The 25,097-nt window shown below is 41.8% G+C and overlaps 1 protein-coding gene across 4 annotated transcripts in view; it reads right to left on the bottom strand.

Annotated features, from left to right (window-relative positions):
* FRMD4B (FERM domain containing 4B) overlaps positions 1 to 25,097 on the bottom strand; it is a 358,627-nt gene that overhangs the window by 151,708 nt on the left and 181,822 nt on the right. Inside the window, exon 1 of one of the 4 annotated variants that reach the window (XM_061396424.1) lies at positions 23,697 to 24,233. The exons of 2 other annotated variants lie outside the window; for them this stretch is intronic. Coding sequence is in view for 1 of the 2 variants with exons in the window: in XM_061396421.1 (XP_061252405.1) it covers positions 6,574 to 6,597 (24 nt within the window). In the remaining variant the exon portion in view is untranslated. Of the gene's footprint in view, positions 1 to 6,573; positions 7,302 to 23,696; positions 24,234 to 25,097 lie in introns of those variants that run through there. One more of the 4 variants, XM_061396421.1, reaches the window with a different exon arrangement.

Raw genomic sequence — 25,097 nt, 5'->3', positions numbered from 1 at the left:
AGAACGGGTGGAAAGAACCCCACACAGCACCTGCCATTCTGTGTTAGCCATGATGAATGATGGTGACTATTGAACCTGCCACAGGCGTGGTGTGACTACATGGACCACTAAGAAAAACGTCCTGCAGGCCCCAGAAAAGGCAGAAAACATCTAGGTCTGGAAAACACATCAATGGGACAGGTTGATGACACAGACAAAACATCCTCAAGCAGGATGCTTTGTATACCCAAGAAGGTAAACAGATCTGAAACAGTCTAGTCAGATCAGGAGAATTCCCCTCCATGGTTTCATCTCACAGGAGTGGAAGGTTCCCACGAGCGTCTCCTTGACCAAGGGGGTCTAGCTTCAGAGCTGACCTGATTCAATCAGAAGAAAGCTCCCATCACTCCTGCAGACCACCTAATCCTGCACTGCTCGCTCCCTGTCCACCCTCCCCGGTCTTGTACTCCTTTCCCCCTAAATCTCTGGCTCCAGCCACACTGGTCCTCTTCCTGTTCTCCCTCTGTATGATCTCATTCACACCTCAAAGCATGAGAAGGTTTGGAAAGTGACTGGCTAAACCAATTTGTTCTTAAAAACACAGATTTAACATTCATTGCTCATAGAAGCCATTGTGTAGTGGTTATGAGTAAAGACTCTGAAGTCAGCTCACCCAGGGTTCAAATCCTGGCTTCGATGTTTTGCTAGGGGCACCATGTGGGCAAACGACCTCATCTTTGTGTTCTGTTTCCTGATCTGAGTAATGGAAACAGTACTAGTGCCTTGCTATGAGGTTTGAATAAGCTGATACACAGGGTGTCTGGAATAGCCGTGGGCTCCATAACTCTTACTATGAGTGTGTGTTGTGTTCTTTCAGCTCTCTATACTTCTCTTTTGTAGCATTTCTCACAATTGTAATTAAAGAATGATGTACTTTGTTGTATAATATCCACCTCCAGGGACCCTATCTGTCTTCTTAATCACTGGACCTGAGCTTATAGCTGGCACCGTGTAGAAGCAGCTGCTCAATAAATGTCTGTTGGATGAAAAAATGGAGTTGCTTATTCATTTTTTAAAAACTGAGAGCACAACAGAGTCTTCTTGTCTCACATAAAATATTTAAAAGCTACCACTAGTTGATGAGTAGCTTCTTTTAAAAAGAAGGAAGAAAGGATAATGTAAAATTAAGATCTGTGGTATGTTGGAACCCAGTACTTGTTTTAAAAAAGAGGGGCGCTTGCACTTCAGGTGAGCGCTTAGGGATGTGCATGGTTACTACGAACAAGTTCCTAGCACTGCAACTCAAATATAGTGCTTACTGTGTAATCTCTGCAGATTTTCAGATGAATCCCTAAAGCCAGGTGACTGCTCTAATGGTGAACAGAACAATTACTTACAAGTCCCACTCGAGTGACCTTACTCTTAACTCAACACAAGGCCAAATACCAAGAGGGTGCCTGCCTCCTCCACACTCCAGTTATTGGTAGAGGTGCGACTCCTCTCAGAGATGTGGTATAAACCGCTGCAGAGCCTCCTCTGCAGGTGGAAGGACTTGCCCTTAGGTTCTAAATACCTTGTATGGAGTCCACGACAATTCCCGGATCACACACTTCTAGTGGGCTTGAACAAGGTTAAGTGCTAAAGAGTTCTCCAAAAAAACTCTTTTCTCAGGTATCACACACAGAGGCCAACTTGTTCCTCACCATTTCTCTGAGAGACACATACATTTATCCCATTTCCCCTGCTGGGATACAGGACTTCTTACAAGTCTATTAATGTGGGTAGAGGGGTTTGCAAACAAACCTCCAAAGCATAAGCAAAACCTGTGTGTGAGAATCTTTTCCAGGAAGAGTTTCTATAACTTTTGTCAGATTTATATCTGGGTTCATGTCCTTAAAATGGTTTAGAACTAGGTCTTTTAAAATGATGAACACTTGACCTCAGTCAGGCCCAAGACGCAAGTTTGCACTGGACATATGGTAATTCATTACTTATTTGTGAAGCTATGCCCAGTGATATCCAGACAAATGTCTGCAAGGTCAAGTGATCTCGTGTGTCCAAGAGGACAGAAGGCTGATGGATATCCTGATGAGGACAAGAGGTGGGATAATGAATAACTGATTCACACTTATGCTATCATGAACATTAAGGGCCCTGAAAAAAATTATCCATTCATTAGTTTGTACACTCAGTCTTCTGGTGACGTTTCCATATCTTCATGGCACCCTTGTCTTTATTCGCTGTACTTGAGATGCATGCTGTGTGCTAAGTCACTTCAGTCTGTCCAGCTCTGTGCGACCCTATGGACTGTAGCCCCCCAGACTCCTCTGTCCATGGTATTTCCCAGGCAATAATACTGGAGTGGGTTGCCATGCCCTTCTCCAGGGGATCTTCCCAACTCAGGGATTGAACCTGCGTCCCTGGCGTCTCCTGCATTGGCAGGTGGGTTCTTTACCACTAGTGCCACCTGAGAAGCTCTGTACTTGGGATAGATGTATAATAATATTACCTAATAATAGCAACTGCCAGTTACTATGTATGTCTTGAGTGACAAAGGCCAGCTCTAATCCTCTCAACAACCTAGTAAGATAACTGTAATTATGTCTGTCACGACACCAGAAAGGTTACTCAGTTCATAAGTGGCCATGCAGGATTCATGTGCTAAGACTCCTGCCACTTCCTGTTCCTGTTTCATATGGATACACCCTACCAAAAACAGAACCTTTACCAGTGGACTCCTGAATGCTTTAGGGTGTCACTGTTTGCTGTAATTGACATGTTTCAATTTCTACCTAAAAACAGCTGTTGGTTGAATCTTTTGACCTCAAAATCATAATTAAATTCTACTACTCACAGCCATGTTATATCAACAGCTTTTCTACTCCCCAGGAGTGAGCAGTAAATGAACTAAAAGGCAAACTTGGAAGACTTACCAAGAGTCCCTGAAGAATTCCAATTTGCACTCCCTCCACTGGTTGGGGCTTCATATAGTCACTGCATCTCATTCACCTTTGTAAACCTGAGTCTGGCAGGCTGTTGGTGCAGGACACCCCCAGAAAATAAGTGTTGACTTCTAAGGAATTTGGAATCTAAGGAGCAGTGTCAAATTTCAACACAAGAAATGTATCCATGACCCACAAGGTCCAGATTTCTTCCTAGATAACACCTCCACTTATGATTTCAGTCTGCAGCCTGGGAAATTTCTCCATTTTCAACTTTGCTGTCCTCCCATCACTCCTACTCATGGACTGCCCCTGGCTCAACAGGCTTCTGAGTCATTATAGTCCATGCTCAGCATCTCTTTTTATGAAAAGGAAAATATCAGTGGAAAGGAAGGAAGAAGGGAGAGAAAAAGGAAAAGGAGAACAAGAGAGGAATGAGGAGAGGGAGGTGGTGGCCAGCAGAAAGGGAGAGACAGATGCAACTGGTCTGTAAGGAATCTAGGGGACTTCCCTGGTGATTCAGTGGCTAAGACTCCATACTCTCAATGCAGGGAGCCAGGGTTTGATCCCTGGTTAGGGAAGTAGGTCCCACATGACACAGCTAAGAGTTTAAATGCTGCTAAAGATCCTGCATGCCATAATGAAGACTGAAAATCCCTCAGGTTGCAGCTAAGACCCGACACAGCCAAATAAATAAATACAAAAAAAAAGAATCTGTAGTTATTTCATATGATTAAAGTTAGAGAATTTCGAAGCTGAAAAGGGGTCTTGGCACTACACTAATGCCTTACCCATGAATGTGGGTTCGGAGGGCTGGACTGGATGGGAAAAGTCAGCTCACCAAGACCTCAGAGCTCAGCAGTCAGAGGCAGACCTAGACCTGGAATCCAGTACTCTCTCTCACAGTGCTCTTTAGATAAAGATTTCCTGCTGTGGAAGGTCAGCTTCTGGACTAATCTCATTCCTGACTGCAAAACCTGAATATAAAACATGTCTAACAGAAAGGGTGGGATACAGTAAAATCTTGAAACAACAAATATAAACTCTGCTGACTTGTTCACTCTAACTTGCAAGGACAGAAGAAAACCAAAAGAGGAAATAAACCAAGACAGGGCAGAAGTGAACATATACTTTACAGCACCACCTAAAAAGGCTTGTTTTAAGGGAAAAAAAGAAAGCATCTAAAATAAACAGAGAATGAGCCCAACATCATCCTTTGCTCTTGCTGCCTTTATTGGAATGATACACTGTTTGACTAGCCTTGTCAGATTACACTAACATGTATTACTGTATATTTTACCTGTACTCAGCTTTATCTTTCCAGTTTAGAAAAAGTTTTTCATTTAAAAATTTTCATAGTTTTCCAACATTAAGCAAGAGGAAGTCTCAACTGGAGCTTCATGGAATCCAGATCAGGGACAAACAATGTGTCTCATTCTTGAATTATGATCTTGCGACACGCATCTACTAAGAGCTAACTAATATATTCAGGCTCGGACAATATTTTCAAAGCAAAGAGAAAGTCTTTTAGTACGTTTTTATCTAGTACTGCAGCTTGTTATGACTAGTGACAAGACTGCTGCTTCTTTTCTTGGGGTCCTTCATGTACCTGTTCATTGGTTTCTGCCAGCAGTTGGAAGCAGCTGGAAGCAGCCCATAATAAGAAGCAGAGTCTCATTTGGGATGCAGCTCTCACCTCTCTATTCCAGGACAGAAATGAGTGCATGAGAAGAAACTCACGCTGCATGAAATGCAGAGATACTGGAAGTCAGACAAAGCAACCAGCTGGTCCTAGAAACAGCAGTGTGGTGGACACAGAATAAAACCAGGGCTCTGGAGAGAGGGCCTCCGGGACTGTGTCCTGCTCCTAATGCAACAGGAGATCTTAGGAGCATTCCTCCACTACTCTGGATTTCCAACTACTCAGTAAGAGCATGAGGGTACTGGATAAAGTGACTTTCTTCCAGTTCAAATAGTCCACAGCGTAAATACATCTAACAATCCTACTCAACTAGGATTTGTCCACCGCCCAAACTCCCACCCTTCCCATTGTTACTGAGCCCTCTCTCCATGGTGAGGGTGTGGTGGGGGTGGGGTACTCGACCGTAATAACCTCCATTCCAATAGTCATCAGTACACAGTTTTCTGTGTACTCCAAATGAATGACCAAATAAACGGTGCACTGGAACACAGAGAATGTGCCCTGGAGTGGAATTTGGTGTTTCTGGGAATATTTTAGTTTCTCTGCTAAGAGATGTAGTTCCTGATTCCCGAAAGGGCTGCATGACAAGATGGTCTTACTTCTAGGCAGGTTTTATGTCCTGATTCTTAATAGCAGGATCATCTCACATGAGTCTATGTCACCATAATAGAATCCAGGCAATAGGACTGCATTTTGGATATGTTACATTCCTTTCTACTCTTTCAGATCATTAAATAGTTTTAGATAGGACTGATTTAGAGACAGTTGATTGATTTCTAAGGCCACGCTACTGTGCTGGATTATGACAAGGGGATAGGATCCCAGCCGCTATTGTGATACATTTATTTCCTTGACGTTTGTCTCTCTACCCAATCCTACCCACTTCCTCCACAGACTTCCTCTTATAGCCAAGAGCTTTGCAGCCTCCTGGATGAGACAATTTCCTTTGTTTTCTAAAGTCTACCCAGATTTTCCTCCCCTCCTCCCTTTCAACTTCTACCCATGAGGGGGAAAAAAAAAAAAAAATGGATGCACAGAATTAGATTTGATGAGCTTACCATAGCCACAATCCACAGGAGGAAAGAAAAAAAAAAAAAAAGGCTTCCCTTTAATTAGGATGTAGGACTTCCTTTGACAAATCATAAAGGTTTTATGAATTAATTGATAGCCATCCCCGAAAATGGCATTGCTGAGGTCTCTACCTTGAACTGCTGAATTCTGATTGCATGAAATCTTCATAAACTAGACTGAGGGATGGAATTCCATTTTTCTGCTGCTGTTTCAAGGCAAGACAGGGATGTATGATAAAAGGTCCTTTTAGAAAAGCTACTAATGAGTTCTAGTCCCCCACAGGATCTCTCCTGCCAAATGCTCACAGAAATAGAGATGGCTCCCAACACACTGTGCTGAGATGATTAACAACAGCAAATCTCAAAGCATTTCCATGCTGCTTACTGACACCGTTCCTGCCCTTGCTCTGTCCTTTCCACATCCGTATAACAGCTCAACTCTTTACAATTAAAAAAAAAGAAAAAAAGAGAATGGTTTTGGGGTGGGGTTGTGGGGAGCAGTGAGGTGGAATTATACACTTCAACAATTACCAAAGTTCTGAAATTGAAAACAAGAAATCAGCCTTTTAGGACCTTTAAGGGGCAGAGATAACATTCAACACAATGACAGGAAAACCCTCCAAAAGATGAATGTTAAGGATGATTTTCACAGTGCTATCACACTGGAGCAGATCCAGGTCTTTGGGGGAAGGAATAACTCTTTGAAAAGAGTGAAGACAAACATTTCTTGGAGTTTCCTTTTCTGAAAGTCGGGTTCTGAAATATTAGTACTTAAGTTAATTCTCCCCTGTAAAATATTAAAATCTGCCCTCCAGAAAGAGCTCAAGAAGCACCATTACGCTGTCCGCAATCAAAAGATTAGAAGAGAAATTATTCTTACCTCTGAACCATGATCTCGGCTCATTTAAAGGGACTGGAGAGAACGGGCAGGACAAAGGACACATGTATTAAGCACTTGTGTGTGTGTTTTCTCCAAATACAAGCTGGTGGAAGTAGGGACCTAAAAACCCCGACGCCTTCCGCTGCCATATAATCGCAAGGAAATGACCTTACCGTTTGTTGCTTTGATTAGAAACAAAAGCCTTTCAACATGAGTCAGGAGAGCAATGGGAGGAAAAAAAAAAACCAACAACCCAAAACTTCTGCTATTTTTTTTTGGCCACCTAAAGCCTTTCTTCCTAACACGTGTAAACACATGATGAAATGTTGTTTATTGGTCATGCATCATCTGCATTGGATAATTATTCGGAGATTGGCTAGGACATTTAGGAATCCAAACTTCAGTTTTGGCTCTTCAGTCCGTACACATTTTGAACAGGCAGGGAATTTAATAAACACAAACAGAAATAACACTGAACTCAGCTGTGCTATTCACAGCCATTCTACACCATTCGCATTTACACTCAAAAGGAAACTCCAAATTCCATGGGATAACATTAGAATTGGCATCAGTGATGTTAGTCACAAACAGAAAATCTTGGGAGAAAGACCTTGGTCTTGAAAAAGGATTTATTGCATCATTTGCACTTCAAAATCATTACTAATGAACTCAATGGACAGGGAATAATCAAAATCCATTATACTTCAAAGTCAAGTAGAGAGAAAAATATATAAAATTCAGTAAAAAAAAAAAAAACCCACTTTTTAATTATAGAATGGCTAAGTAAGAGGCTGTGGTGTGGTACCCTGTTTTTCCCATCTGAAAAAAGAATCTTCTGGACTTTTGTGCTAGTGTGTGGTGTAACTAAGAAAACATGTATTCTAGAGCCAGACGAGCCTGGCATTTTGTAGCCATATGTTCTTGGGTAAGTTATTTGACCCCTCTGATAACTGTTTCCTTCTTAGTAAAATGGGGATAAAAAGCCCTATCTCGTTAAGGGTGTTGGAGGAATTAAATGAGATTGGACATACAAAACACAAGGAATCTGACTGGCAGATAGACATACACCATGTATTTAAATAAAAGGAGAGGTGCCCTCTCTCCTATCAAAATCCCTGTCCCTCAGAAATGAGACACAACTCAAAGACTCCAATTCCTTTGAATTATAGTGTACTGTTGCGGGGAGACACAATACCTTGAAACAACCTAATTCAATATCAAGTTTGGATGCTTATAAAGATCATTTGGTGAAATCGGTAGCAAAGGAGTTACTGCCAATTCAATAATAATTATAGGCATGTGACCTTACAATCAGAAGGGCTGAATGCTAGAGTAACCAGGTTACTTAACGCTACTTGGCCATGCAGTAGGTGGTTATGCTGGAAGACCATGCATATACAACTCTGCTGCTGCTGCTAAGTCGCTTCAGTCGTATCTGACTCTGTGCGACCCCATAAAGGAGGAAAAAAAACTCACACAATAATACTCCCAGTGAAGTAACATACACAGAGACTGAAAAAGTGCTGTACTATTTATAATAGCTAAGACATGGAAGCACTAAAGTGCTTCTTGATGAAAGTGAAAGAGGAGAATGAAAAAGTCAGCTTAAAACTCAACATTCAGAAAACTAAGATCATGGCATCTGGTCCCATCACTTCATGGCAAATAGATGGGGAAACAGTTGAAACAGTGACAGACTTTATTTTTTGGGGCTCCAAAATCACTGCAGATGGTGACTGAAGCCATGAAATTAAAAGAAGCTTGCTCCTTGGAAGAAAAGTTATGACCAACCTAGACATGTTATTAAAAAGCAGAGACATTACTTTGCCAACAAAGGTCTGTCTAGTCAAAGCTATGGTTTTTCCAGTAGTCAAGTATGGATGTGAGCATTGGACTATAAAGAAAGCTGAGAACCGAAGAATTGATGCTTTTGAACTGTGATGTTGGAGAAGACTCTTGAGAGTCCCCTGGACTGCAAGGAGATCCAGCCAGTCCATCCTAAAGGAAATCAGTCCTGAATATTCATTGGAAGGACTGATGCTGAAGCTGAAACTCCAATACTTTGGCCACCTGTTGCGAAGAACTGACTCATTGGAAAAGACCCTGATGCTGGGAGAGACTGAAGGCAGGAGGAGAAGGGGACGACAGAGGATGAGATGGCTGGATGGCATCACCAACTCAATGGACATGAGTGAGTAAACTCTGGGAGTTGGTGATGGAGAGGAAGGCCTGGCATGCTGCGGTCCATGGGGTAGCAAAGAGTCAGACACGACTGAGTGACTGAACTGAACTGAACTCAACAGAATTGAAGACATGGAAACAACCTAAATGTTCATGGACGGATGAATGGATAAAGATGTTATACTTATATGAAATGGACTATTACTCAGCTATACAAAAGAATGAATAATGCCATCTGCAGCTCCATGAGTGGATCTAGAGATGATCACACTGACCAAAATAAGTCAGAGAGAGATAGAGATAAGCATCATATGATATCACTTACATGTCTAACTTAAAATACGACACATATGAGCTTATCTATGAAACAGAAACAGTCCTGTGGTTGCCAAGGAGGGAGAATTGGAAAAGATGGGTTAGGAGTTTGGGATTATCAGAAGCAAACTATTATATACAGAATGGATAAACAACCCAAGGTCCTATTGTATAATGCAGAGAATTATATTCAATATCCTGTAATAAATCATAATGGAAAAGAATATGAAAAATATATGTGTAACTTAATACCTTTGCTGTACACCAGAAACTAACACAATACTGTAAATCAACTATACTTCAATTATAAAAAAAAAAAGAAAGAAAAAGTTCTGTAGCTCAAATGACTTGGGCAGAAGCAAAGATGCTGTGCTTGAGTAAGCTAGAAGGATGATTCAGTCAGGGGCTTACATTTCGGGGCCAACACAGCACACAGATGCATGTAGAGAGACTGAAAAAAATTACTTCATAAAGAGGGAAAGTGCAAGATAGCAATCACCCAAATTCTTAATCCACAGGGCAAATAATCTTAAGTACTGGAAGAAGATACTGGACTATTTCATCTACATTCCTAAATTTTTATATCTCCAAGTAGGGTAAGACACTTCCCAAGTGGCTCAGTAGTAAAGAATTTGCTTGCCAGTGCAGGAGACATGAGTTTGATCCCTGGGTTGGGAAGATCCCCTGGAGAAGGAAATGGCAACCCACTCCAGTATTCTTGCCTGGAGAATCCCATGGACAGAGAAGCCTGATGGGCTACAGTCCATGGGGTCACAAAGAGTCAGACATGACTGAGCACTCGCACATATACACCAAGTTGGGTAAAACACTTGTCTTGAATCTTCTTAGTGGGAACATGGGGAGTGACTTTATATTTGGGGGAAACTTCTATTTGGGGACATATAGCAGCAAAAGCTCAATAAATGGTGACTTTTCTCCCTGAGTTGGAAAGTCTACGGAGAGATCTAGTGTGACATTTCCAAAGATAAGGAAAGAATTTTTCACTGTTGAAGGACAATCAGAATTTTGATAAATAGTTTCATAATCAAGACAATAGAATGAGCTAAATCCAGGAGGCTAAAGCCGACCTGAAGGACCAGGTAAAGTGACAGACCAAATACAGGGTTGGGGCAAGGTCAGGTTACGGCCGTGGGAGCACACATGAAGACTAAAACCAGGATACGATCACAGCTTAAGTGTGTTGTTTTCAACCATCTTAACTGTTTCACCTTTTCTAATTACGATCCCTGCTTTTCCATGAGGGCACCATCCAAATGATTAGAGTGAAACCTCATGTCCCTATATCAAAGGATAATAAACATGTGATTCAGGAATTGTTGTTTAGTTGCTAAGTCATGCCCAACTCTTTTTTGCGACCCCATGGACTATAGTCTGCCAGGTTCCTCTGTCCATAGGATTTCTCAGGCAAGAATACAGGAGTGGGTTGCTATTTCCTTCTCCAAGGGATCTTCCTGATCCAGTGATCGAACCCACATCTTTTACAGTGGCAGATGGATTCTTTACCACTGAGTCACCAGGGAAGCCCAGATTCAGGAATAGCAATAAAAATACCAGTCTCCTATATTCCCAGTTAAAGGGAACAGGGAAGAAGCGTGTCTGTCTTTGTTCTGGAGTTAAAAAGCTGCCAGGATGAGACCTGGAGTACCAGAGTACTTCAGGCCAGAGAGAAGAGCTGGAGATAAACAGAATCCAAAGACTGTCTGAATCACTATAATTTCTACTTCTACTTAAGCGAGTTAAAATTTTTTTTAATTGGTTTGCAAACAAAAAGGTTCTATCTAATACAGTAGTTCACAAGAGACAGGACAACTGGAACCAAATACCCTTCATCAACTGACCAATACTGTTTATAAGATGAGTGATTATCAACACGGAACTGGGGAGCTGGGTGGGGCCCCAGGTGCAAAGACACTGGGAGGCTCAGGTACCAGGGATTCCATCTTGGGGAAAGGATAGCTGTTGCAGCACTGGTATCAGATAGGAGCTCTGTGGTCTGTGCGTTAGACAGGACCCTGTCCTCTAGAATTTGCATAGAAAGGTGCACACCGGAAGAGTGGCAACTCTCTACACCCAACCTGAAACCGCTGCTCTTCCACGTGGCTCCTCTCTGACAGTCAGCCCCGGGCCAGGGCTTAATGTGGGATGCAAATGCAGGCTCAGGGAGCTCTGCTGAGTCCCACTGAAAATGAAATTAAAAAAAAAAAAACACACAGAAATTAACACAACATTGTAAATCAACTACAACTACTACATTGTAAATCAACTATTGCAGTGAAATAAATTTTAGAAAAGAAAATGAAATTATACCCCCAGAGTAAGTCCAAATGAAATATAGGCATAAGTGGAATTATGCCTATAAAATGCAAACTGTGACATAATTGGATGATCACTAACTGGTGAGCTTGGACAAGAGTATTGGTGACTCTGTGGGGCTTTCACTATCTCTAGAAGTGGGACAAGGGAAATAGGTCCATCATTTTAGGGGAAAAAATGTCAAAGTGTAGACCCGATTTTTAAAGAAATACAGTCTTAGGAATCCTTACCAGAAGCTTTGCACTTTCACAAAACCATCACTTTCATCACAGAACACATCATACATCAAACGAATGCCAGACACACCATAAAATCCCACCACAGGCAAAGCGCTGCAGTTTTCTAAAACTCTGACGGCCAAGCACAGCTCTGAACCACTCATCATAAACTAAAAGGACAAACTTAATTTCAGACCGGCTCATCTCCTCCTGAATATGGTGAGGTTTGCATTAAAGAAAAGAATATTTCCTTCATAACTCCCCAACCTTCTCTAATTCTGCCTTGAGAACTGATCCAGTTCCTATCAAATATTCATGGACCACTATGTACGTGCAGAAGCCCTGCCAAGGAAATCCAAGGTGAAAACACTACGGTCCTGACCCTCGGGGGATTTACAGCCCAGACTCAGTGTTTCTCAACGTGAGCTGCATGACCATCTCATTTCTCACCTCACAGGCAACCCTGCAGTTGAGGGTTCATGCATCCCCTTCACACACAGGCTAGGTCTTGTTTTCCATCATTTATCAATCTGGACACCAGTGTTCCTTAGGTTCCTGATAGTTTTCCTTAGATCTGCATTCATTCCAATAACTGTTTTGGGGGAGAGGGTTTGCTTATATAATGGTTGTAATACCTGCAAAAAAGGGCACTACACTTGGCTTAATGCTCTGTGGTCTTGTAATTTTTAATACATTTTGAACACTGGGGCTCACATTTTTCCATATGCACTGGCTCCTACCAATTATGTAATTAGTTTTGCTGGGTATTGGGCTAGGTGGTGAGGACACAGTGATGATGGGGGAGATGTCCAGAGTGGGGCAAGAAATTTAAAAAATAATAAATATGGTTAATTTCAGGTGAGGGTTAAGACCTATGAAGAAACTAAAGCAGGAGGATGCAATGAAGAGTCATGGAAGGATTGAAGATGAAGAAGGAGCCCTCCAGGGGAGGGGCTTCTCTGGTGGCTCAGTGGCAAAGAATCTGCTTGCCAATGCAGGAGACACTGTGTTCGATCCCTGATCCGGGAAGATTCCACAATCCTAAGAGCAACTAAGCCCATGTGCCACAACTACGGAAGCTGGCAGGCTCTAGAGCCCGAGCTCTGCAACAAGAGAGGCCACCCCAATGAGAAGCCCAGGCACTGCAACTAGTAAGTAGCCCCCGCTTGCCACAACTGGAGAATAGCCTGCAGGGCAACAAAGACCACCCCTTCTTCCACCCTCCACAAAAAAACACCTGAGGCATATAAGAAAAAACTTAAGCAGAAACTTTCTTGAACAAGTGTCTTTTCAAGTCAAATGAACAGTTCTTTCATCTGAAAGAGATAGCACTAAAGTCATGTCCGACTCTTGAGATCCCACAAACTGCAGCCTGCCAGGCTCGTCTGTCCATGGGATTCTCCAGGCAAGAACACTGGAGTGGGTTGCCATTTCCTTCTCCAGGGGATATTCCCGACCCAGGAATTGCACCCAGATCTCCCGCATTGCAGGCAGATGCTTTACCGACTGAGCTACACAGGAAGCCTGAAAACAGCCCAGTTAAGCTGCCTTGATCTTTAAGTTACTGTGTGTTACTGCATATGAAATTTATTTTCAGTGCAGTATGTTAGGGTCTGGCTGAATGGGGTTGGGCTACAAGGGAAGGAAGGTAGACATCTCTTCATATCCTCTTGATTAGCTCTTCCCATTCCGCACCCCAGTAAACAAAACATTTATAAGAAAAAAAAAAAAAAAAGAGTCAGCCAAGGGAGTTCCCTGGTGGTCTAGTGGTTAGGATCTGCTGCTATTCACTTCTGTGGCCTGGGTTCAATCCCCAGTTGTAGCAAAAAAAGAAAAAGAAAAAAAAAAAGAGCCAGGCATGTGCATATTTGGGGGCTGAGTTCAGGACCACTTCTGCCTTCTGTGGGGCATATGGAAATTGCTCAACTCATACTGTGAATGAATAGGACTTCTGTTCAAAAAGGAAGAGCAGCAAATGCAGAAAACAAATTCATAATTTACTAGAACTGGGACAGCACTGCTGACTGATAAGGAACATTTGAAGTTTATTTAAGGTCTCCCTCAGGATCACGTGTTCCAGCAGTTGGAGGGGGCGCACCATATCCAGGAAAAACAACCCTGATGGAAAAGTCCATTACTCACATTCCCCTCCAGGCAGCAAAAGAGGGAAGTTTCTTGTTCTAGGCGGCTTCTCTTGCTTTCTTAACCAAAAATAGAAAAACAGAGGTGAAAAAATGTAAGGGAGAAAGGCAAGCCTTATGGGGGATTCCTTTTCTATCTGTTTCACAAGATGAGAGCCCCATGACTTGTGACTTGGTTTTACCACAAGGCACTTGCCGTTTTTCAGGTGATGGACACTGTAAAATCTAATCTCACTCCCGTATTTGGAAAAACAAACAGAAAAAGGCCGTCAAAAATGCTCCAGCATTCATTGAAAAGTGTGTATATTCATTGGTTTATTTTCTGAGTTTAAATGTTCCATGCAGTAAACTCATAGTCAACAGCCCATATTTATTCAGTGCCAACTGGTGCCAAGTATTGTGCCCCGTGCTTTACATAGATTCTTCTTTTATCCTGACAGCGACCCTAGGAAGTGGGTACTTGTTCATCTCCATTTTACAGCTGAGACAGAGGCTCAGAAGATCTGGTAAGAGAAGTCCTCACAACTGGGTGTAGGAGAACAGGATTCAAACCCAGAGCTCTCCGTCTTAAACACAGCCTTCTCATTCGGCTCTTGCAGACAGGGAGAAACACGTCCAGGGGTTAACATTCAGGCATGCTGGCATGCTATTAGATTTCCTTCCTGTATTTCTGCAGATTCTGGGTTTTTGTTTTGTTTTCCCCTCTTCTCCCACTTTGTGTTCCTTTGAAATCGAAACAGAACTTTTTATGGTGGAAAATTTCAAGTCCTTACAAAAAGTGACAGATGGGTATAATGAACCTCCATGTATCCATCAACCAGTTTTAACAGTTTTAACACATGGCTAATCTTGTTTCATTAATATTCTCATCCACTTTCTGTCCTTTTTATGTATTACTCTGGAGCAAATCTAAGACGGTCAAAAAATTTTATCTGTAAATATTCCAATATAAAAGCTAAGGACATTTTTAAAAAATATAAAACTTTAATTACCCCAAAGTGCCCAATATTAACTAATAATCATCAAATATCCAGTTAGTGTTCAAATTTCCACTTAATTTTTGAAGGCATTTTTTTTCCAAGTTTGTTTGAATCAAGATCCAAAACTGTTTACAAAAGCATTTTGTTATTTCTCTTAGGTCTCTGTTAATCTAGAAGTTTCTCTCCCATTCATCTTTCCCTCTTTTTCGCCTCTTCTCTGTCTCGCTCTCATTATAATTTATTTGTTGAAGAAACTGGGCTGTTTATTCTGCCAGTTCTCCCACCATCTGAGTTCTGTTGATTACATCTCTCTGGTGTCATTTAACATGGTCTTTTGTTCACTGTATTTCCTGTACGTTGGTTGAGTCTGAAGGCTTGGTCAGATACCAATCAGGTCTCTTTTTGTCAGGATGGTTTCACTGGTCACCAATCTGTGTTTTCTCATTTGGGCTATCTCTCCTTGTGATGTTAGCTCAATAGTTAGATCATTTAATTGACTAAGGGTTTCAATATGATGACTTTTCAATTGTATCACCCTTTACTTTGAGCTAGACTATTTCTCAAGTGAGAAATTTCCTCTCATCCATGAATGGGTTACTAAGTGGTACAATTCATAAAGCAGAGATTGCAAATGCTCAATTCTTCACCTTTATTTACCAGTTTTCAAAATAGTAAGTTGGCACTTCTAATGGTAGCCAAATTGGTTTTTTATTTAAGTATTCATAAACATATGTATTTAGATATATTATATGTGCCATAATAAAATTTAAGTTGTTGTCTTTGTCGATGTTCAAACTGTCCCGTATTGGCCACTGGGAGACAATCCCTCAAGTCAACTACTGTATCCTTCAGACATGACTCATAGTTTTTGATATTTTTCTTGCTACCCAGGATGAAAAGATGCTCATCTTGTACATTTACTTTCCAAGACCTGTGCAGCATCTGCTATTGTTTTTTGTTTCATTTTAAAACAGAGCTATAAATAGCAAAATATACATCCTCTAGGTATTACAACTTGATCAAGTTTGACAAATGTATACACCTATATTGTCCACACCCTTACCGAGATAAAGAACTTTGCAGAATATTCTCCCAATTGCCTCTGCCCAATCTTTCCCCATCTCTCAGAAGCAACCACTGTTCAGATTTATATTACCATAGATTAGAATAGATTTCTATTACCATAGATCAGCTATTCCTGTTCTAGGACATCATATGAATTGAATTAGAACGTATGTATTCTTTGATGAGTGTTCCTTCACTGAGCAAAATGTTTTCGAAATTCATTAATGGTGTTGGATATATTTGCAGTTAATTCATTTTTTATTGCTGAGTAGGTATTCTATTGTATACATATACAACAGTTTATTTACTCTTCTGTTAATGGAAACCTGAGCTATTTCTAGTTTGGAGGTATTATAAAGAAATAGGCTATGAACATTCATTTACAAGTCTTGTGTGTATGTGTGTCTGTGTGTTTGTATATGAGTATGTATATAAATTTTTATTTCTCTTGATTAAATACTTAGAAGTGGCGCTAACAGATCATGGGATGGATGCATGTTTAATTTTTTAAGAAACTGTCCATTTCCCAAAGTGTTAAGTGTCAGTCTCTCAGTCGTGTCTGACTATCTGTGAACCCATGGACTATAGCCCACCAGGCTCCTCTGTCCATGGGGATTCTCGAGGCAAGAATACTGGAGTGGGTTGCCATGCTCTCCTCCAGGGGATCTTCCAAACCCAGTGATCGAACCCAGGTCTCCTGCATTGCAGGCGGATTCTTTACTGTCTGAGCCACCAGGGAAGCCCAATTTCCCAAAAGGGCCACACCATTTTACACTCCCATCAGTAATGTATGAGAGGTCTTTGCCAACACTTAGTATAACAGACCTTATTTTAGCCACTTTAGTGACTGCGTAGTCATAGAAGCACCTGTGTTTAAGTGACTTTTTTTTTTTTTTTTTAACATGTGCATAGGTTTGGATGCGGAGAAGGCAAGGGCACCCCACTCCGGTACTCTTGTCTGGAAAATCCCATGCACGGAGGAGCCTGGTAGGCTGCAGTCCATGGGGTCGCTAAGAGTCGGACACGACTGAGTGACTTTACTTTCAATTTTCACGTTCATGCATTGGAGAAGGAAATGGCAACCCACTCCAGTGTTCTTGCCTGGAGAATCCCAAGGACGGAGGAGCCTGGTGGGCTGCCGTCTATGGGGTCGCACAGAGTCGGACACGACTGAAGCGACTTAGCAGCAGCAGCAGCAGATTTGGATGATCGTTTATGCTGTGTGTGTGTGCTCGAGCACTCAGTTGTGTCCAACTCTTCGTAACCCTATGGACTGTAGCCCACGAGGCTCCTCGGTCCATGGGATATCTCAGGCAAGAGTACTCAAGTGGGTTGCCATTCCCTTCTCCAGGGAATCTTCCTGACCCAGGGATGGAAGGCAGATTCTTAACCACTAGTGCCACCTGATGATAACTGCTAACTAATACTAGCAAACCCTTACATGGTACATATACACCAAATGCTGTTCCTATATTTTGTAAAGATATACACAATAACATCTTTGAGGTAGGAACTAGTATTATCTTTATTTTACAGATGATGAGAAAAATGAAGCCCAGAGAGGTTAAATAACTTACATGAAGTCATAGAGCAGGAAGTAGCAGGTGCAGGATCTAAACCTAGACAGTTTGGCTCCAGGGCCAGGTTTCTGACCTATATGCAGTTCTGCCTCCTGCAATTGTTAAAACTGCAAAAATCTTTCCTTTCTCTAAAGTTTTGCTGAGATGTTGGCAAATATTTCTGGTCAAGACCACTATCATATTAATGAAAAAAGTTTTGTGATTTTTAATGTAAAGCACTTAAAAAAAGCTTCCTTCTATTTTTATCTAACTTACTTTGAATGTAAACATTTTCCTTTTACCAGTACAACTTCAGCTATTCCATTCTTTCCTCAGAAGTTTCTTTTCTTGAGCACCTTTTTGGTTGGACAACCTTCTACAAGTCGTGACCCTCAAGTCCTGAGCAGATCTTATATCAGAATCCTTTTTGTAGTAAGTATCAAACAAAGTGAAGAGGAACTAAAGAGCCTCTAGATGACAGTGAAAGAAGAGAGTAAAAAAGCTGGCTTACAGCTCAACATTAAAAAACTAAGATCATGGCATCTGGTCTCATCATTTCATAGCAAATAGATGGGAAAAAAGTGGAAACAATGACAGACTTTATATTCTTGGGCTCCAAAATCACTGCAGATGGTGGCTACAGCCATGAAATTAAAAGACACTTGCTCTTTGGAAGAAAAGCTATGACAAACTCAGACAGCATATTAAAAAGCAGAGACATTACTTTGCCGACAAAGGTCCATCTAGACAAAATTATTTTCTTCCAGTAGTCATGTACAGATGTGAGTTGGACCATAAAGAAGGCTGCACACTGAATACTTGATCCTTTCAAACTGTGGTGCTGGAGAAGACTCCTGACATTCCCTTGGACAGCAAGGAGATCAAACTAGTCAGTCCTAAAGGAAACCAACCCTGAATATTCATTGGAAGGACTGATGATGAAAGCTCCAATACTTTGGCCACCTGACTGGAAGAGTCAACTCATTGGAAGAGACCCTGATGCTGGGAAAGATTGAGGGCAGGAGGAGGACTGGGCAACAGAGGATGAGATGGTTGGATGGCATTACCGACTCAATGAACGTAAGTTTGAGCAAACTCTGGGAGATAGTGAAGGACAGGGGAGCCTGGCCGGGTTGAAAAGAGTCGGAAATGACTTAGCAACTGAAGAACAACAACAAACAAAATCTAAGTAAAAACAACTTCAACGTTATGAATCGATTATCTTACTATCTAAAGGGAGGGTAGCTCCAAGGTTGGTGAGGTCCACAGAATAGCACTGCCATCCAAGTCCCAAATTCCTTCCATTTTTTCCACTCAGCATGTTCTCCTGAAACTAACATTTTCTCATGGTTGCATATAGTGGTCACTCTTCCAAGTACCACATCCTTACTCCAAAAGAAGGACTATCTCTTTCTCTATGTCTCTTTTTAGGAGTAAAAAGAGCTTTTCAAGAAATGCATCAATGCCTTGCATGCCATTGGCCACACCTAGGTCATATGCTTACCCTAAACCAATCATGAGCAAAAGGAATAAGGTCATCATGATTAGCTTTGACCACAGCTTCACAACCTGTGTATGGATGTAACAGGGGAAAGGGTATCCTGAGCTACTGGTCTGCTCAGCCCTCAAGGCAGCCTATTATCCTGCAGATTGTCACCTCAAGCTCTGAGCAGCGTCATATACATTTACCCTGGTACCACACAAACATTAGCACCATGTATGTTCTCTATGGGGCTTCCCTGGTGGCTCTGTGGTAAAGAATCTGCCTGCCAAGCAGGAGATGCAGGTTCCATCCCTGGGTTCAATCCCTGGGTTGGGAAGATCCCCTGAAGAAGGAAACTGCAACCCCTTCCAGGATTCTTGCCTGGGAAATGCCATGGACAGAGGAGCCTGGTGGGCTATAGTCCATTGGGTTGCAAAGAGTTGGACACGACTGAGTGACTGAGCACACACACCTTGGTGACTAAACAACAGCAGCAACAACAGTGTACTCTACGACATGGAAAACAGCAGTAAGGACTGGCTTCAGGATCAGTCAGGATATTCTCAAGACACATGGGAGGTGATATTGATCTCTGAGCCAGTTAAGACCTCTCAGGATAGAAGAAGGAAAAAAGACATGGCCCTTGTAAGCAGGCTTAGAAGATGAACAGGAAACAAGAGAACCCATAAGGAAGCAAACACCCGGAGTTGTATTCCATGTCATACAACTACCTTGTCTGTGTCCTGCCCCCACTGCTCTTTTCATGGTTCTCTCCTCTAGCTCAGAACTCAGAGCGCAGGAGCACAGGGGTATCACAGGCCGAGTTGAGGTCTTGGGCTTGCCCCCCGGGTGAACAGGGAGCAGACAGGATAATCTGGCCCCCTTGGTGGCCATGGTAGGAAGCTTGCATGCAGAACTGCCTTTAGCCATTTGCCAACTCCAGAAGGGAGTTGGCGTGTTTAACAGAACGCCGACAGCAAGTGCTGCCCAGCTAACACATGACAAACACCCTCTTTGAGGGGCTTCCTCTAGTCATTTCAATTTACCTCTCAGTTAGGCTGGCCCTTAAGAAAGCCTGTACACAAATGAATCTTCAGGTCACCCCATCCTCACCTTCAGGGTGCAATCTCAAATCACCATGACATTAAGAGCACAAATTGTCTCCCAAGTAATCAGTTCTGGTGCCTCCCCAAAAAGAGACAAATGACAGTTTCATGGTTGCTTGTTGCTATGAAATCTCACTGCAACAATTCAACTCTGGCTAAATTATATTTAAGTTAATAAATATGGATTTAGAGAGCCAAATAAGCTTACAGGCCTCAGACATTCAAAAGAGAAAAGGTGAAAAAGGGAAAATAAATGGTGCATGGTTCTGTTCTCCCGCCCTAAGCTTTATCCCTTGTTAAAAAAAAAAAAAAAATTAAAGCCTTGGTGATCTCTTTCAAGCTAATCTAAATGAAGTTGAGAATGTTTACAGATAAGAATAAAACAAGATTTCTGAACTCCACTAAATACTACGTGGGGAAACCATGGTATGAAACCAGAGTATGATGGATGTGAAAAGAAATAACTATTCTCAGCTATTTGTAAATCCTAAGACTTTATATAGTACATGGCAGAGAGACTACATGAAAATCTGTCTTTGTGATACTTGGATTTCAACCAGCAATGCTCTACACAAACTTATTTTAACTATACAAGGAAATTCTGTATCACTATGATAGGACAAACACTTTCTAAGAGACTACAATTTGCTCTAAAGCATGCAAACTAATTTATACTGTGATGAAATGCAGAGTATGCTTCCCCTGACCCTCTCTTGCTTCATGCTAAGTCGCTTCTGCCATGTCCAACTCTTTGCAACCCCGAGGACTGTAGCCTGCCAGGCTCCTCTGTTCATGGGATTCTTCAGGCAAGAATACTGGAGTGGGCTGCCAGAATACTGCAGTGCGCTGCCATGCCCTCCTCCAGGGGATCTTTGCAACCCAGGGATGGAACCCATGTCTCTTATGTCTCCTGCACTGGCAGACAGGTTAGGTTCTTTACCACTAGCGCCACCTGGGAAGCGTTCCTGACACTCTCGGACACGTACAATTCCAGTGTTCCAAGAATCAGGACCCTCAGGAAAGCTTTGAAAAGCAGTTTCACTAAGTAAGGAGATAAAATGAAAACAAATATAAAACGTATTTTTAAAGCAGTTTCACTAAGTAAGGAGATAAAATGAAAACAAATATAAAACGTATTTTTTTTTCCGCTAGTACCACAGTATAAATCAAAAGTTGTTGGCTACGATATGGAAAAGAAGGGTTCTTGCTCACTCAGTGGCACCAGAAATTGGTACAACTTTTTGGAAATTCAATGTCCTTCCCAACAAGGTATGTATCTTCCAGAAATTCTCCCACAAATGTTTTACATAAGGATGTTCATGGTAACCTCTGTCTTAGTAAAATCTAGAAACAACCTAAATGTTTATTAATAGGGGATTGGTGAAATTGATTGAGGTACATTCATACCATTGAATACACAATGGTTATAAAAAAAATAATGAGATAGATCAGTATCTAAAATGTGTAAGTAAATACATTTCAAACGAAGATGTATAGAATGATCTCACCTCTGTAAAATTTTACATTACTGTAGTATGTGAGTCATATATGTTTAGAAAATATATGGTGAATATACACCATTAATAAAAGACTTTGACTAAAAACCATGCGTCTCTATAAAAAAAATGTATGGACTTACTTTAACCATAAAAAATTCTATGGTTCCCCAATGAATACAAATACTGCTTTTAAAAAATATTTTTTTGATCACTGACCTAGAGCCAGACATCCTGGAATGTGAAGTCAAGTGGGCTTTAGAAAGTATCACTACAAACAAAGCTAGCGGAGGTGATGGAATTCCAGTTGAGCTATTCCAAATCCTGAAAGATGATGCTGTAAAAGTGCTGCACTCAATATGCCAGCAAATTTGGAAAACTCAGCAGTGGCCACAGGACTGGAAAAGGTCAGTTTTCATTCCAATCCCAAAGAAAGGCAATGCCAAAGAATGCTCAAACTACCGCACAATTGCACTCATCTCACATGCTAGTAAAGTAATGCTCAAAATTCTCCAAGCCAGGCTTCAGCAATATGTGAACTGTGAACTTCCTGATGTTCAAGCTGGTTTTAGAAAAGGCAGAGGAACCAGAGATCAAATTGCCAACATCCGCTGGATCATGGAAAAAGCAAGAGAGTTCCAGAAAAGCATCTATTTCTGCTCTATTGACTATGCCAAAGCCTTTGACTGTGTGGATCACAATAAACTGTGGAAAATTCTGAAAGAGATGGGAATACCAGACCACCTGATCTGCTTCTTGAGAAATCTGTACACAGGTCAGGAAGCAACAGTTAGAACTGGACATGGAACAACAGACTGGTTCCAAATAGGAAAAGGAGTTCGTCAAGGCTGTATATTGTCACCCTGTTTATTTAACTTATATGCAGAGTACATCACGAGAAACGCTGGACTGGAAGAAACACAAGCTGGAATCAAGATTGCCGGGAGAAATATCAATAACCTCAGATATACAGATGACACTACCCTTATGGCAGAAAGTGAAGAGGAACTAAAAAGCCTGTTGATGAAAGTGAAAGTGGAGAGTGAAAAAGTTGGCTTAAAGCTCAACATTCAGAAAACGAAGATCATGGTATCAGGTCCCATCACTTCATGGGAAATAGATGGGGAAACAGTGGAAACAGTGTCAGACTTTATTTTTCTGGGCTCCAAAATCAGTGCAGATGGTGACTGCAGCCATGAAATTAAAAGATGCTTACTCCTTGGAAGGAAAGTTATGACCAACCTAGATAGCATATTCAAAATCAGAGACATTACTTTGCCAAGAAAGGTCCGTCTAGTCAAGCCTATGGTTTTTCCTGTGGTCATGTATGGATGTGAGAGTTGGACTGTGAAGAAGGCTGAGCGCCGAAGAATTGATGCTTTTGAACTGTGGTGTTGGAGAAGACTCTTGAGAGTCCCTTGGACTGCAAGGAGATCCAACCAGTCCATTCTGAACGAGATCAGCCCTGGGATTTCTTTGGAAGGAATGATGCTAAAGCTGAAACTCCAGTACTTTGGCTACCTCGTGCGAAGAGCTGACTCATTGGAAAAGACTCTGATGCTGGGAGGGATTGGGGGCAGGAGGAGAAGGGGACGACAGAGGATGAGATGGCTGGATGGCATCACTGACTCGATGGACTTGAGTCTGAGTGAACTCCGGGAGTTGGTGATGGACAGGGAGGCCTGGCGTGCTGGGATTGATGGGGTCGAAAAGAGTCCAACACGACTGAGTGACTGATCTGATCTGATCTGATCTGATTTTTCCAGTGTCTGTTGCATTTGTTACAATATTACTTTTGTTTTAAGTTTCAGTTTTTTGGCCACAATCATGTAGGATCCTAGTTCCCTGACTAGGGATCAAACCTGCACCTTCTGCATTTAAAGGTGAAGTCTTAGGCATTGGACTGTCAGGATTTCCCTGGCAGTGAAAGAAGCAAGACCCTATGGTCCTTGCCACTGCTCCCTACCCCTGCCCCCACACACACCATGGCCTCTGTCTGTCTATTGTCTTTCGTAAACTTTAGTCAAAGAGCGAATTTAATCAGAGAAATGAGAAATGCAGAAACAAAGGAAAACAGTCAAAGGAGGCTAAATAATAATAATGTAGTCATTAAGCACAGTCAAGGACCTTAAGATCTTTCTCAAGGGCTATAGATAATATTCTGTGCCATATCCTGTGATATGTCTTATAGATACTAAAATACCAGGTGGAGAAGTTAACTTCACGATGACCAGACTGTACTCACAACATTCGTGTTACTGTTCAGTCATCCAGTTGTGTCTGACTCTGTGACCTCATGGACGGCACCACGCCAGGCCTCCCTGTCCCTCACCATCTCCGGAAGTTTGCTTAAGTTCACGTTCATTGCATGAACATTTCATGATGATGCCATCTAGCCATCTCATCTTCTGACCCAAGACATAAGCTTCCACAGTTCCTAGAACTGGCCTCAGAGAAATGGGAACAAATGAACTCTGGGAAGATTAACTATACCTCAATCAATCAAGATGATGCTGGTCAGACCAGCAATGACCAATTTGAAGATGACTGTCAGAGCGGACTTGTGCCATTTCTGCCAGTAGCTCCCTCTTTCTGTCTATAAAAGCTCTTGCCCCACTGGTTGCTGGTGAGGCCACCACCCTCACCACCCAATTGCCGGCATCTGAAATAGAGCAAACTTCCCTTTCCACCAATATTTATTGGCTTTTGGGCAGCGAGCAGCCAGACTCCACCACACACTCTTTGGGTAACAGCAGTAATTGCGTCAGTAATGGCTAATAGTCATCACTAAACAGACACAAAAATAATACTCGTGCAGAGACACTGCTACATGCCAGGTGCTGTGACACAAGGCTAAACTAAACACATTCCTGCTCCCCAGAAATACTGTACACAACAGCCTGGATCAGATGTTTTGAATAGGAAGTTTTTAAAAAATCACATATATCCTTGCTGTAGGCAATTGAAATTCAGAATGACTGAAGTAAAAGAAGCAGAAACCTTTCCCTTTGTCTACTGACCTTTCCCTGGGGTAAACGTTATAAATGGTTTGGTCTATGTATTTTCAACCCTGTTCTCTCATGTACAAGAACATAGATACACACTTCTCACATTTATTTATGTCTTTTTGTCTCTCTGTTATGTGCCACATGCTAAGTCAGTTCAGTCGTGTCTGACTCTGTGCGACTCTATGGACTATAGCCTGCCAGGCTCCTCTGTCCATGGGATTTCCCAGGCAAGAATACTGGAGTGGGTTGCCATGCCTTCCTCCAGGGGATCTTCCCAACCCAGTGATCGAACCTGTGTCTCTTACATCTCCTGCACTGGCAGGTTCTTTACCACAGGCACCACCTCTATAGACACATACATACACATACACACACACACATCCTGTATAGTGTTCTGTCTTTTGTGTTTATTTTCACCCCAAAATAGATTAGTGACAATTCTGGGAGGCTGTGACGTATAGGTCTACTTCACTTTTTCTACTGATGTCACGGAATCCCATGCTTTGGAGGGATTATCATTCTACTAATCATCCTCCTATTCATGTCTCCACTGGTTTGCTATTTCAAATCATTCTGCTATGAAAATCCTTACACATGTACCATTACGCCCTTCAGACAACTTCCTGAAATGGAAATGT

The sequence above is a fragment of the Bos javanicus genome, chromosome 22 (assembly GCF_032452875.1).
Source record: "Bos javanicus breed banteng chromosome 22, ARS-OSU_banteng_1.0, whole genome shotgun sequence".
Lineage (NCBI taxonomy): Eukaryota > Metazoa > Chordata > Mammalia > Artiodactyla > Bovidae > Bos > Bos javanicus.
Note: the sequence above shows the minus strand (reverse complement) of the source record. Positions and strands in the feature narration are given on the sequence as shown.